The 14586-nt window shown below is 35.5% G+C and overlaps 1 protein-coding gene across 1 annotated transcript in view; it reads left to right on the top strand.

Moving 5' to 3' along the window:
• ENPP3 (ectonucleotide pyrophosphatase/phosphodiesterase 3) overlaps window positions 1–2049 on the top strand; it is an 85168-nt gene extending 83119 nt beyond the window's left edge. The window contains exon 25 of the mRNA XM_066373215.1: window positions 1795–2049. Coding sequence (XP_066229312.1) covers window positions 1795–1965 — 171 coding nt within the window. The 3' untranslated portion in view covers window positions 1966–2049. The remainder of the gene's footprint in view (window positions 1–1794) is intronic.
• Window positions 2050–14586: the final 12537 nt, after the last annotated feature.

Genomic DNA, 14586 nt, shown 5'->3' with positions numbered 1-14586 from the left:
CATCTAATTAAACAAACTTGTAAGCTTTCTTACTTTTAAAAGTTTAACTGAAAATTACCAGTATGATATGAATATTAGAAAATTAATAAATATGGAATTTCATCTAAATTACTGATCTTACTTTTACATAGTAAAAAAACCTGTTAAAAATGAAATGGCCAAGAAGAATCTGAAAAGATACCTACCTGTAATAACGCCGGGATTAAACACCACTTCACATCATGGTTTGGGAAGGTTGTAGGGAAACAGCCAACGGAAGTGCAAATTCGTATAAACTCTTTGGGGAGTGCTAGGTTTATATCTTGTAAAGTTAAAATTGCATGGACTCTCTGACCCAGAAATTTCATTTATTATGCTAGAAACTCACGTTCTTGAACACAGGAGGCATGTGCCAAGTCATTCATTCTAGTATTATTTATAATGCCAAAAATATTATCAGTGTGGCAATAAAAAATAAACTGTGCTACCACAAAACGCAGCTAAAAACAGGTGTATTAATTAGACTGAGATATATCACTATGAATAGATTACAAACATAATATTGCCTAAAAAGAGTAATTATCAAATAGCACTTTAAATACCATTTATGTAAATTTGAAAACTCATAAATCAATAGTACATATTGTATATTGATGCTCAGTAAAAGTTTAAAAACACAGACTGGACTCACAATGCATGCAACAATGAGTACTGCAGGGGTAGTCAACCTTTTTATACCTACCGCCCACTTTTGTATCTCTGTTAGTAGTAAAATTTTCTAACCGCCCACCGGTTCCACAGTAATGGTGATTTTTAAAGTAGGGAAGTAACTTTACTTTAAAAATTTATAAAGCAGAGTTACAGCAAATTAAAGCATATAATAATAATTGCTTACCAAGTACTTTATGTCGGATTTTCGCTAAGTTTGGCAGAATCAATCTTTTTTTAAATTTATTTATTTATTGTTTTTTACAGAGACAGAGAGTCAGAGGGATAGATAGGGACAGACAGACAGGAACGGAGAGAGATGAGAAGCATCAATCATCAGTTTTTCGTTGCGACACCTTAGTTGTTCATTGATTGCTTTCTCATATGTGCCTTGACCGTGGGGCTACAGCAGACTGAGTAACCCCTTGCTCGAGCCAGTGACCTGTATCCAAGCTGGTGAGCTTTTGCTCAAAATGGATGAGCCCGTGCTCAAGCTGGCGACCTTGGGGTCTCGAACCTGGGTCCTCCGCATCCCAGTCTGACTCTCTATCCACTGCGCCACCGCCTAGTCAGGCAGCAGAATCAATCTTTGTAAAACAATTTACTATAGTTAAATCTATCTTTTTATTTATACTTTGGTTGCTCCGCTACCACTCACCATGAAAGCTGGTACACCCACTGGTGGGCGGTAGGGACCAGGTTGACTACCACTGGGCGGAACATTGGAGACTTAACTTCATTTGTAATATTTTATTTAAAAGAATTTATATCTGAAGTGGATATAAAAATGGCAAACTTGATGACTTTGTGGTGGTCTATATTTGTAATAATATACTTTGTACTGTTGTTTTTCCTTATATTTAATAAACAACAAAATTTAGCTGTATTAAATATAGATGTAAGGTAGTAAAAGCCACAGGAATAAACAGCGAATTATTAGGTTGTACAGCTGAAACTAACAGAATGTTGTATATCAGTTATACAAAAATTTTTAAAAAGCACAACAAAAATCACAGAGAAAAGAACAGCTTCTAAGTAATGAAAGATGTTTTTATTAATGAAAATCATGCCCCATAGAAAATAGTCTTTTTTCCCCCTCCTTTTTAGGAACATCAACCAGAAGCTGTTTGGATTGAAGAGAGGTTGAAAGCCCACGTTGCCCGAGTCCGCGATGTGGAACTTCTTACCGGGCTTGACTTCTACCAGGAAACAGCACAGCCTGTCTCTGAGATTCTGCAGCTAAAGACGTATTTGCCCACTTTTGAAACCATTATTTAGCTAAATATATAAAACAGCTTTGGCAAAATGTAAATGATTTTTCTGTTGAAGAATCATAAAATAAAGTTTTCTATTTTTCCCTAATTCTTCCGAGAGCCATGTTTTATTATTTTCATTGTTCCCTCTCTCTTTTACTTGTTTTGAAAATGTTATTTTAAATTTATATATATATATATATATATATATATATATATATATTTGCAGAGATTAGACTATGTTATACCTTCTTTATTACATTTATTACCTCGTTTATAAAATTTGGCTATATTTATCCATCCAGAATTATTTAAACGAAATGGAGAATAAGAGAAGTAGGTCTCACTTCGGAATTGAATCCATTCTAAAATCAGTGCTGTCTTATAACTTCTTACATTTGGCAATTAGGCAATATTTATTAAAAATAAAAAATACACATAAAGCTCATTCAGTAATTTCACTTGTAAAAACTGTACCAAAAGATATACTTTACACAGATGCATGAAAACACTGTATTTTCCAGTAGCAAAGAGCAGAAAACAAGCTAATAGACTGGTTGAGCAAATAACGGAATTTGTTTTAAACAAACTTTGGAATATTCTTCCACTACTCCAAAGAAATAAATTGATCTATCCATTAATGTATGGCTATTATTAAGTGAAGAGAAAGTGGCAAAGTAGTAAGTATAGGATGCTACCGTTTTTCAGGGGTCAGCAAACTTATTCTATAAAGGATCAGATAAAAAATATTTTAGGTCGTACAATCTCTGTTGCAACATCTCAACTCTGGCATTTTATCAAGGAAGTAGTCATTGATAATATGCAAAAGGAATTAGAATGGCTGTGTTTTAATAAAACTTTATTTACAAAGCATATGGAGTGCTAGCTTTGGCCATGTGCTGTAGTTTGTCAACCCCTGACTTACATAGTAAGTTGGGTGCAGAGAGGCAGGAATTAATAGTAAAAAGAAAGCAAAAGGTAAAGGTCTTGTTTTGTGCTCCCTTTGATACTGCTTAAAATAAAAAATACCTTCAGTCTGGTTGTCGCTTTAATTTTTTAAGACGTAGTTATCAATCAAAGAGATGTCAGTGCTTATTTGATGGACAAGTGCATTGGTCAGCCTTTTGGATTATCAGACTAGCAAAGTTCCAGGTTCTTCTCTGCTATAAAGACCAGTTCTTCCAGGGGCACAAATGTTGCTGGTGCTAAAAACCCTGTGACCCGTGCTTCAATAAAAGACAAACAATTTCCATCAGGATTCCAATTGAATTATAATTATTAATCTTAACTAATTGAAATGGTAGCTTAATATCTTTGTATTTCTCAAAAACATTTTTCTCCACATGCAGGATTTAGTTTTAAATTTTTTTCAGTGAAAAATATACAATACAGAGAGATTGGAAGACAAGACACAGATTGGAAACTATATCCAACTTTGTGGTGAGATCTTAATATCCTGTATATAGATGAAATTCCTCCAATCAATGTCCCTCTGCTCCACTGAGGCCTCCACAGTGGAGGATGGTTTCAACCCTGAACGGAGTTTAACTCTGAATGCTCTCATTGCTTCTGAGTTTCTCTGAAAGCATTTAAATTATTTTAAAAATCATTTTCAAATGGTTATTCAACACAGAAATAAAAGTTTCAGCCAGAGAAATATTAAAGTAACTTTTTTTTTTTGCATAGATATTGTGTGATATTCTATTTTCCTTTCATATACTCATTTACCCATTAAAAAGAAATCTGTTGACTGGATAAAGAAGATGTGGCACATATACACTATGGAATACTACTCAGCCATAAGAAATGATGACATTGGAACATTTACAGCAAAATGGTGGGATCTTGATAACATGATACGAAGCGAAATAAGTAAATCAGAAAAAAACAGGAACTGCATTATTCCATACGTAGGTAGGACATAAAAGTGAAACTAAGAGACATTGATAAGAGTGTGGTGGTTACGGGGGGGGGGGGGGGAAGGGGGGAATGGGAGAGGGAAAGGGGGAGGGGGAGGGGCACAAAGAAAACTAGATAAAGGTGACAGAGGACAATCTGACTTTGGGTGATGGGTATGCAACATAATTGAACGACAAGATAACCTGGACTTGTTATCTTTGAATATATGTATCCTGATTTATTGATGTCACCCCATTAAAAAAATAAAATTATTATAAAAAAAAAAGAAAGAAATCTGTATGTGTCAATTTATTAGGAAGGAAGGACACCAAGGATATAACAGGTTATGGAATTTCAGGGGATTTACAATTGCTACTTTTTAAATTGTAGTAGGTAGCCTATTTTTTTTATAATGAGCTTAGAATACATTGTAGCCATTGTACCTATTTACCAGCCAGTACTTCAGTGTGTATTTCCTAAGATCAAGGACACTAACTCACACTACCACTGTCAGGAAATTCAATCTTGATACAATACTATTACAGTATTTAATATGTAGATCTAATTCAAAATAGTCTCATATTTTCATTTACATCCTTTATAATTTTCATCATAGATCCAAAACAGAATCATTAATTGCATTGTTTTCTTTTTCTCTTTGATAATGTACGACAGTTTCTCTGCTTTTACCAAATAGTGTTGACCTTTTTGGAGAGTCCAGGTGACTTATTTTGTAGACTGTTCCTCAATCTGGGTTTGTTTGACGTTTCCTCATAATTAGGTCTGTGTGTTGCATTTGTGGAGGAGCGCTGTGTCAGCGATAAAGCGTCCTCAGTGCTTCATATCTGGAAGCACAGAGGTTCGTTCCTGCCATTATTACTGATGTGAAACTTGATCACTAGGTTAAGTTGGTTTTCACCAGGTTTCCCTTCTAAAAAGGTAGTATTTTTGCCTTTGTAATTTATGTTATTTGTGGGGAGTACTTGAGACCCCATAAGTATCCCATTTCTCATTAAATTTTTACCTCCTGGCTTTAGTATCCATTAATAATTCTTCCCTGGTTCAATTTTTACTATGAAGTTGCAAAAGAGTGATTTTTAATTTATTAGCATTCTATTGTAAGGAAAAGCATTTCTTTCATATTTTTGTTTGTTTATTATTTGTTAGTTATCAGTATAAATACCAATGGATTAAAATATTCTGTATTTTTTTTGGTACTTATATTGCCCCAGATTTGGCTTGTGATGGCTCAATGGGCTATTGTATCCTTTTTGACATATGTTCATCATTTTTTGAGCACTTACTTACGTTTTGGTACCAGAAACAAAAGTGTTTTAGGTTCATCCTGCACTTGCCCTGTGCTGACTCTGGATCAGCCATTTCTCCAAGGAGTCCTGGTTCCAATTAGTGGGAGCTGGTGCCCTAACACGTCAGGGCTTATCATTGCAGCCAGGTCCCTTCAGGCAACAAAAATACATTGATATCTGTATCTCTTTGTCTATGTCTCTCTGCTTCTATCTATGACTACATGTATAAAAAGCAATGAGTTCAATTACTATCCAGTACTACATGGTTCTTTCTAATCTTTCCTTATTTCATAATTATATTTTCATTCATCAATATATTTATTCATTTGCTCAATCCTACAATATAGGAAGGTAGAAATTGCCAACCAATACTATGGAGAGAAACTAATCTACTAAGTAGAATTCAAGAAATATATCCAAGTTCTTCATGACTCTGGATTAAAAATTCATAGTGAGAATTTTGTGTTCCAAAATTAAAGAACTAGATGGTATTATGCTAAGGGAAATAAGTCAGACAGAGAAAGATAAATATCATATGATTTCACTTATATGTGGAACCTAAAACAAAATGAACAAATAGACAAAAGAAAAACTCATAAATACAGAGAACATTTGGATGATAGCCAGATGAAAGGGGGTTTGGGAAGATGGGTAAAGAAGGGGAAGAGATTAAGAAGCAAAGACTGGTAGATGCAAAATAGTAATGGGAATGTAAAACAGCATAAGGTTTATAGTCAATAATATTGTAATAACTATGTATGGTGTCAGATGGGTCTTTGATTTATTGGGTTCATCATTTCATAAATTATATAAATGTTCAATCACTATGCTATACACTTGAAACTAATATAATATTGTATGTCAACTTTAATTGAAAAAATTTTGTAAAGATTTGAATTAATTTTTTCTCCCTTCAGTGTAGTTACATTACTAAGAGGTTTTCCCATTCTTGTTGAGTCAATTTTATTTTTTTGAGTATGTGAAATGTTAGTATGGTCCCCAAAGTTAACATCAGATTAAAAAAAAAAAAGACACTTAGAATTGTCCTCCCTTTCTCCATCCAGTTCTTTTCCATTTACCCTGTGTAGACAACTAATGTTAATTTCTGGATTATCATTCCTTCATTTATTATTGAAAAGTAAAAAGATACATACTTAAACATTTTTCTTTTCTTACACAAAAATAGATACTTGTTTTTCTTTAGTTTGACGCTATGTCCTGGAAATCACTCCATATAAGTTTATATAGATCTTCTTCATCCTATTTATTGCTGCATAGTACTCCATATGGATGTATCATAGCTTTTCTTTCATAGTTGTTTTAAAGACTTTTTTATTTATTTATTTTTATTTATTTATTTATTTATTTTATTATATTTATTTATTTATTTTTAATGGGGTGACATCAGTAAATCAAGAAACATATATTCAAAGATAACATGTCCAGGTTATCTTGTCGTTCAATTATGTTGCATACCCATCACCCAAAGTCAGATTGTCCTCTGTCACCTTCTATCTAGTTCTCTTTGTGCCCCTCCCCCTCCCCCTTCCCTCTCCCTCTCCCCCCTCCCCCTGTAACTACCACACTCTTATCAATGTAAAGACTTTTTTAAAAAGAAGTTTTAAGTTTACAGTAAAATTGAGAAAAAAACAACAAACAAACAGATTTTCTATATATCCTTCACACTTAAACATCCATAGCCTCTCCATTATCAACATCATTTACCAGAATGGTCATCTTTTTTTCCAAGAATAACTATATGAACACATCATAATCATCAAAAGTCTATAATTTACCTAATTCATTCTTGGTGTTTCACATTTAACAACTTTAATTATCGATCATTTTAGCATCATATGGAACCTGTCCACTTTCTCGACAATCCTCTGTGCTCTGCTTATTCACCTGTCTCTCTCCCACTTCCTCCCACCATTGGCATTCACTGTTTTATTGTCTCCATACCATTTCCAGAGTGTCCTGTAGTGGGAATTATAGAATATATAGCCTTCTCATATTGGTTTCTTTCACTGAGTGATATACATTTAAAGTTCCTCTGTGTTGTCATGGCTTGGTAGCTCTTTATCTATTTTTTAGTGCTAAATAATAGTCTATTGTCTTTCACCCACTGAAGACATCCTGGTTGTTTCCAAGTTTTGTTACTTACCAATGGAGTTGCTATAAACATCCATGCACAGATGTTTGTGTAGGCATGAGTTTTCAGCTCCTTTGGGTAAATACCTAAGATCATGATTGTTGAATTACATGGTAAGAGTATGTTTAGTTTTGTAAGAAATTGTCAAACTATCTTCACAATAGCTGTACCATTTTGCACCCCCACCAGCAATAAATGAGAGTTTCTGTTGCTTCACATCCTCACTAGAATTTGGTGTTTTCAGTGTTCTGCATTTTGGACATCCTAACAGTTGTGTAGTGGCATTTCATTGTTTTTGTTGTTTTTTTTTTTTTTTAAGAGAAAGGAGTTACATATAGGCAGAGTCAGGGATGCACTGCATGCTGACTCATCAAGTGATGCTGGCTCTAACAGGGCAGGCAGCACAGCAACACCAGAAGGGGGCCTCCCTCAGCCAACCCAAGAAGGGTCAGTGGTGACACCAAATGGGCCGTTGGAAAAGCCTGGCAGTGAAAGTAGCCAAGAGTGACACCTGGGGACATCAAGCTGAGTGCCAGAGACTATGTTAATGCACCCTACTGGGGAGATGCCAACTCAGCCTAAACCAGAGCCTGCACCTGTACCACTAGCTGTGCAGGGAGCTCGCCGCCCAGGCAGGCATAGCTTTCAGCTGAATCTTGAAGGAAAAGTGGGTATATTAAGGTGGGGAGTTCTTTCTTGTTTTTTTTGTTTGTTTGTTTTTGTTTTTGTATTTTTCTGAAGTTGGAAACGGGGAGGCAGTCAGACAGACTCCCGCATGCGCTCGACTGGGATCCACCCGGCATGCCCACCAGGGGGCGATGCTCTGCCCATCTGGGGCATCGCTCTGTTGCAACCAGAGCCATTCTAGCACCTGAGGCAGAGACCATGGAGCCATCCTCAGCGCCCGGGCCAACTTTGCTCCAATGGAGCCTTGGCTGTGGGAGGGGAAGAGAGAGAGAGAAGAAGGAGAGGGGGAGGGGTAGAGAAGCAGATGGGCGCTTTTCCTGTGTGCCCTGGCCGGGAATCGAACCCAGGACTCCTGTACGTCAGGCCGACACTCTACCACTGAGCCAACCGGCCAGGGCTTTCATTGTTGTTTTAATTTGCACTTCCCTGATGTCATATGATGTGGAGAACCTTTTCATATGTTTCTTTGCTATCTGTATATCTTCTTTGGTGAGGTGTCTGATAAGGTGTTTGGCCCATATTTATATCAGATTGTTTGTTCTCTTACTGTTGAGTTTTAAGAATTTTCTTGCATTTTTTGTCAAATTTCTGATCACATCTGGATTTTTCTTTAGGAAACCACCCTCCTGTAGTCCTTTACAAACAAAAGCAGAACAATTCTTAATAACAGAGAACTAATCCTCTTTTGTTTAGTTTTAATTGTTTAGTATGTTAGACTTTAAGAACTAACAAGCGCTCAGTACTAGGCCTGTGCTAAGGTTTTGGCTTTTGTTGTTCTTGCCATCCATCTCATGTTAGCCTCTTTGTATATTTTGGATAATGGTCATTTCTAAGATGTGTCTTTTGCAAATATTTTCTCCCAGTCTGTGGCTTGTCTACCAAGTCTCTCGTTATTGTCTTTTGCAGAGCAGAAGTTTTTAATTTGAATGAAATCCAACTTAGCAATTATTTCTTTCATAGATTCTGCCTTTGATGTTGTATCTAAAAACTCATCAACAAATTTAATTTCATCTTGATTTTCTCCTATGTTATCTTCTAGGAGTTTTATAATTTTTAATTTTACATTTAGGTCTATGATCCATTTTAATTTAATTTTTGTTAAGGGTGCCAGTTCTGTGTCTAGAGTAATTATTTTGCATGTAGCTGTCCAGTTCTTTTAGCATCACTAGTTGAAGAGACTATCTTTGCTCTTTTGTCTAAGATCAGTCGACTATATTTATGTGGGCCTATTTATGGGCTGTCTAGTCTGTTCCATGGATCTATTTGTTTATTCTTTCATCAGCACCACTTTGTCTTGATTACCATAGCTTTATAACTTTACAGTAAGTGTCGAAGTCAGGTAGCATTAATCCTCCAAACTTGGTCTTATCTTTTACAATATCATGTTGGCTATTCTGGATCTTTTGCCTGCCTACATAAACTTAGAATGGATTTGTTGATATTCATAAAATAACTTGCTAGGGTCTGACCAGGTGGTGGCGCAGTGGATAGAGCATCAGACTGGGATGTGGAGGACCCAGGTTCGAGACCCCGAGGTCGCCAGCTTCAGCGTGGGCTCATCTGGTTTGAGCAAAGCTCACCAGCTTGAACCCAAGGTCCCTGGCTCCAGCAAGGGGTTACTCAGTCTGCTGTAGCCCCACGGTCAAGGCACATATGAGAAAGCAATCAATGAGCAACTAAGATGTCACAACGAAAAACCGATGATTGATGCTTCTCATCTCTGTTCGTTCCTGTCTGTCCCTCTCTCTGACTCTCTCTCTCTGTCCTTGTAAAATAAATAAATAAATAAATAAATAATTAAAAAAAATAACTTGCTAGGATTTTGATTGAGACTATATACAGTGGTACCTTGAGATACAAATTTAATTCATTCTGTAACCGAACTCGCAAGTCAGTCAACTCATATATCAAACTGCCGATACTGGACCCATGCGCCAACGCACCAACTAGAGGCAGCTTCCCGAATCACAACTGGTATCTCAGAATTTCGCTCTGATCTTGAACAAAAATACAGACCAAGTCACAGCTCATATCTTAAAAAAAAAAATCCATATGTTGGTCTGTTCATATCTCAAGGTACCACTGTATAATCTATATATCAAATTGGGAGGTACTAATATTCTGATGATATTGTCTTTCTATCCATAAACTTGGAATATCTCTTCATTTATTTAGTTATTATTTTATTTTGTTCATCAGTTTTATAGTTTTTCTCATTTAAATCTTGTACAGATTTTGTTACATTTATATCTAAGCATTTTATTTTAAGGACGCAAATATAAATGTTACTGTGATTTTAATTTCAAAACTCACTTGTTCATTATAGATATAAAAGAAAGTGATTGATTACTATAAATTGATCTTATATCTTGCAACCTTGCTATAGTAATTTATTAGTTTCAGGAGGTTTTTGTTATTGTTGTTGATCCAAATTTTCTACATGGACAATCAGGTCATATATGAACAAAGACATTTTATGTTTTCCTTCCCAATCTATATGCCTTTTATTTCCTTTTCTTGTCTTACTGCATTAGGCAGAACAACTTCCAATATAATGTTGAAAAAACGGGTGAGAGGGAGCATCCTTGTCTTGTAATTGATTTTAGTGGGAAAGTTTTTAATTTCTCACCATTAAATATGATGTTAACCATCACTTTTCATAGATAGTCTTAATCCAGCTGATGTAGTTTCCCTCTATTCTTAATAAACTGAGGTTTTTGATTGTTTGTTTGTTTGTTTTGTGGGGGTTTTTTTTCCGTGACTGAGTATTTAATTCTTTTAAATGCTTATACTGCATATTGATATAATTATGTGGTTTTTCCTTTTTAGCTTGTTGGTGTGATGGATTATATTAACTACACACATATATATCTACAGATATATCTACAAATATATCAATTATATTAACTAAGTACATATAAAATATATAAACTATCACACATAATTGCATCAATCAAACATTGTAACTATTATACCTTATTAACCCATGGGCTTTGGGCATAACTTTCCTTTGCATGTAATTTTTGAACATGAGATTTGGGGAAATGTTACTTTGGTTCAGATTAAAATATTTCTCCCTCCTCCCAGGGCAACTTCAAATTTTTTCAGGAAAATACTTGTATTTTAGGCATTTAGAAAATCCTTTCCATCAGAAAGTACAATTTATTGAAGCAAGTAAGAAACTGACTGTTTGGCATTTCAGTAAATACCTTGATGTTTTACAAATTTGTATGTAAGACATATGTAGCTAAGAATTATTGAAGACTCATGTGGGTGATGAAGAAACCTCACCCCTCTTGAGTTATTTTTTTACTTTTGGACAATAGAATTATGTTATCTCTGGTGATAAAACATCTTTTCTTTTTATTCTGCTGACATTGAAATATCTGATTAATTAAAATTTTGACAAGTGTTTTTTTGCATATATGATCATTTAATACAACAGCATTTCTTATAATAGAAAGAAAGACCACATATTATTGCTAGGTTTACTTATACATATCCTGGTAAGAAGCAGATAAGAAGGACATTTTTGTGAGTTCCAATGTTACTGAATCAGGGGTTACAATTAATTCTTGTTTGTAGAAAGAGAACTTTCCAATCTCAGTGAGGTCAGCTAAGGCCTTGGGAGCAGACTTGGAAAGAAGGGAAATTCTAAATGTTGGCTTATTTTGCAGACTTAGTTAAAATTCTGGAAATTTATTTTCTCAATTCATTTTTTTTTTAAAAATAAACTTTCAGGGTTTTTAGTACCATAGTTGGAATTAAAGTAGCTCAGTGTCTGTTTTAGAAAATATCAGAAACAAATGAGTTTTCTGGGCAAGTAGAAGTAGACAGGTAGGGACAATGGAGTAAAGGGGTGCACATATTGATGTGCCAATCATTCTTCTTTAAGCCACTAATTTAGTGGGAATTTAGTATAAGAATGTCCGTCAATGTTTGATCGTTTAGGAAGAAGTCAATGGAATTTCTAGGAGTCTGTATTTCTGCTTATAGACTGGACTGATCTTGATGCTATAAAACTCATCTGGTTTTGGCCCCAGAGTTTATTTCCAAATTACATTTGGGTTCTTTGAAAACCCTCTTGCCCTAGGGAAATCTCCTTCCTTCCTCCACCCCCATCGCCCCCGCATCACCACGGCCCCACCACCACCACTTGTCATCTGTTTACTTAGGGAGGGCTGGGCATGGGAATGGAAAGAGGACATAAACTGAAACAGTTTTCAAAAACACAAATAAGGTTGTTGAAAGACACGACTTCCTTTTTACACAGCACCCTTGGCAAACCACAATCACTCCCTCAATCAGTGGACTTACGCTTGGACAAACTTCCAGACAGGAACAAACCTCAGCCTTCCAGTGACAGCGAGTTCGTGCCGTTCTGACTTGTCTTAAACCCACAGTGTGAACGTAGCTGGATGACAGCTGGTCGAGTCGACACTAGACTTAGAACGAGGCTGGTTCTGTTATCCTGAGATACTAGGTTTCTAAATGTGCATATTAAAGATTCGTAGGTCTAGAAGAAATCTAGAGGGACCAGCCAATCCATCTCTTAAGGTTGACACTACTAAAGAATAATGCCTTGTACCTCTGTGTCTCAAAGGGATGAACAAAGACCTTAAACGTATTTTTATATTTCTTGAAATTAAAAAATTTTACCTCATAATTAATAATTAGCAGTGTCTTTTCTATTTAATGTGATACAGTGGTACCTTGAGATACGAACAGACCAACATACGAATTCTGTAAGATACAAGCTGCAACTCGGTCCATATTTTTGTTCGAGATCCGAGTGAAATTCGGAGATAGGAGTCGTGATTCAGGAAGCTGCCACTAGTTGGCGTGTTGGTGCCCGGGTCCAGTATCAGCAGTTTGATATACAAGTTGACTGACTTACGAGCTCGGTTACAGAACAAATTAAATTCATATTTCAAGGTACCACTGTATATGTAAAGTTTTTGCATAATTGTATCCTAAGGAATCATCATTTGTATATTATGAGTGATAGTATATTGATAAGAACATGAATTCTTACATTACAAGCACCAGGTTTTAAATCCTGGCTTTTTATTTTTATTTATTTGTTTGTTTAGTAATATTTATTTTTATTTTTATTTTATTTTTTATTTTTGAGAGAGAGAGAAAGAGAGAAATGGAGAGAGGTGAGAAACATCAACTTGTAGTTGTGGCACTTTAGTTGTTCATTGATTGCTTTCTCATATATGACTTCACCAGGGAATCCAGCCAAGCCAGGTGACCCCTTGCCCTAGTCAGTGATTTTAGGCTCAAGCCAGCAAGCTTGGGCTTCAAACCAGCGACCTTTGAGCTCAAGCTGATGAGCTTGTGCTCAAGCCAGATGAGACTGTGCTCAAGCCAGTGACCTCTGGTTTCTGAATCGGGACCTCAGTGTCCCAGGTCAGAGTTTTATCTACTGTGCCAGGCAACACTGGCTTTTTAGCTGTGAAAACTGGAACAGATTTCTTAAACTGTACAACTTGGCTTTCTCATCTGTATAAAGGGGATCTTTTAGTAGCTACCTCATAGAGTTGTGGAGATTCAATAAGTTACAGATATAGAGTATGTACAACAGAATCTGTAAAATGGTAGCATTGACCTCTCTCAGTCATATAAAGAACACTCTTTTTAAACTAACCAGGCAGTTCCTTCTGCTTCACTTTGGCTTAGGCACATCTCTGACTCAAATGTATGATCTTCTCCCTGTGATTTGGAGATTTGACTTGACTCCTATATTTCCGGCTGGGGTGAGTTAGTCACCTTAATATCCTCCATCATGGTTTGTGGTTGTTCCTATCTTTAAATTTGGCCTGCCTTTATTATAATCCTTATTCATTGGTAAGGTTTAAGAATATTTTTGTAAGTTATGACCACATTAGCAACTTATGAAACAAAAAGGAACCATGATGTGGTAAATCCTGTTACTCTGGGATATTGAAAAAAAAAACAAATAGATTGGTTACAGTGCTCAGACCAACTGGCCTTTGCAATACTGTAGATTCATATTCTTCCTATCTCTCTAGATCTCATTTCAGAGAATGAGTTCACTCTGCAGAGAGTGCGTTGACTATCACCTAAAATTCTGATTTCATCATCTCATGACATTTAAGCAGAGTTTTCCACAAATTAAAAACAGGAATTTAAAATGAAATCTTTAATTCACTACTTTGATACTAAATGTCTTCTTTTCTTGTTGTCCTTTTGAATCTGAAGCTACTTTTACTTAGTCAATCAGCAACATGTCTTGGCTATTCAGGATCTTCTCATTCAATCTAGTTATTCAATTTATGCTTATTGAACTCCTACTATTTTCCAGGTATTATTCTAGGGGTTTTGGATAATTATGAACAAACTCAGCAAAGATCCCTGCCATTCAGAAATGTATATCCTAGTAAGAAAGGAACAATAAATAAGAAGTACAACAAATACAATTAAATTGTATGTATTAGGAAGTGGTAAGTGTTATGGAAAAAAGAAAAAAATAAAGTAGGATAAAAATGATGAAGACAATGGGTTGTACAGATGACAAAGGCACATTTCAAAAAAATATGAACCATGTGATCAAGTCAAGCTTTCTTGAGAAGTG

Source organism: Saccopteryx leptura, chromosome 3 (assembly GCF_036850995.1).
Source record: "Saccopteryx leptura isolate mSacLep1 chromosome 3, mSacLep1_pri_phased_curated, whole genome shotgun sequence".
NCBI classification, from domain to species: Eukaryota; Metazoa; Chordata; class Mammalia; order Chiroptera; family Emballonuridae; genus Saccopteryx; species Saccopteryx leptura.
The sequence above is the reverse complement of the archived record's forward strand: the minus strand, read 5'-3'. Positions and strand labels throughout refer to the sequence as shown.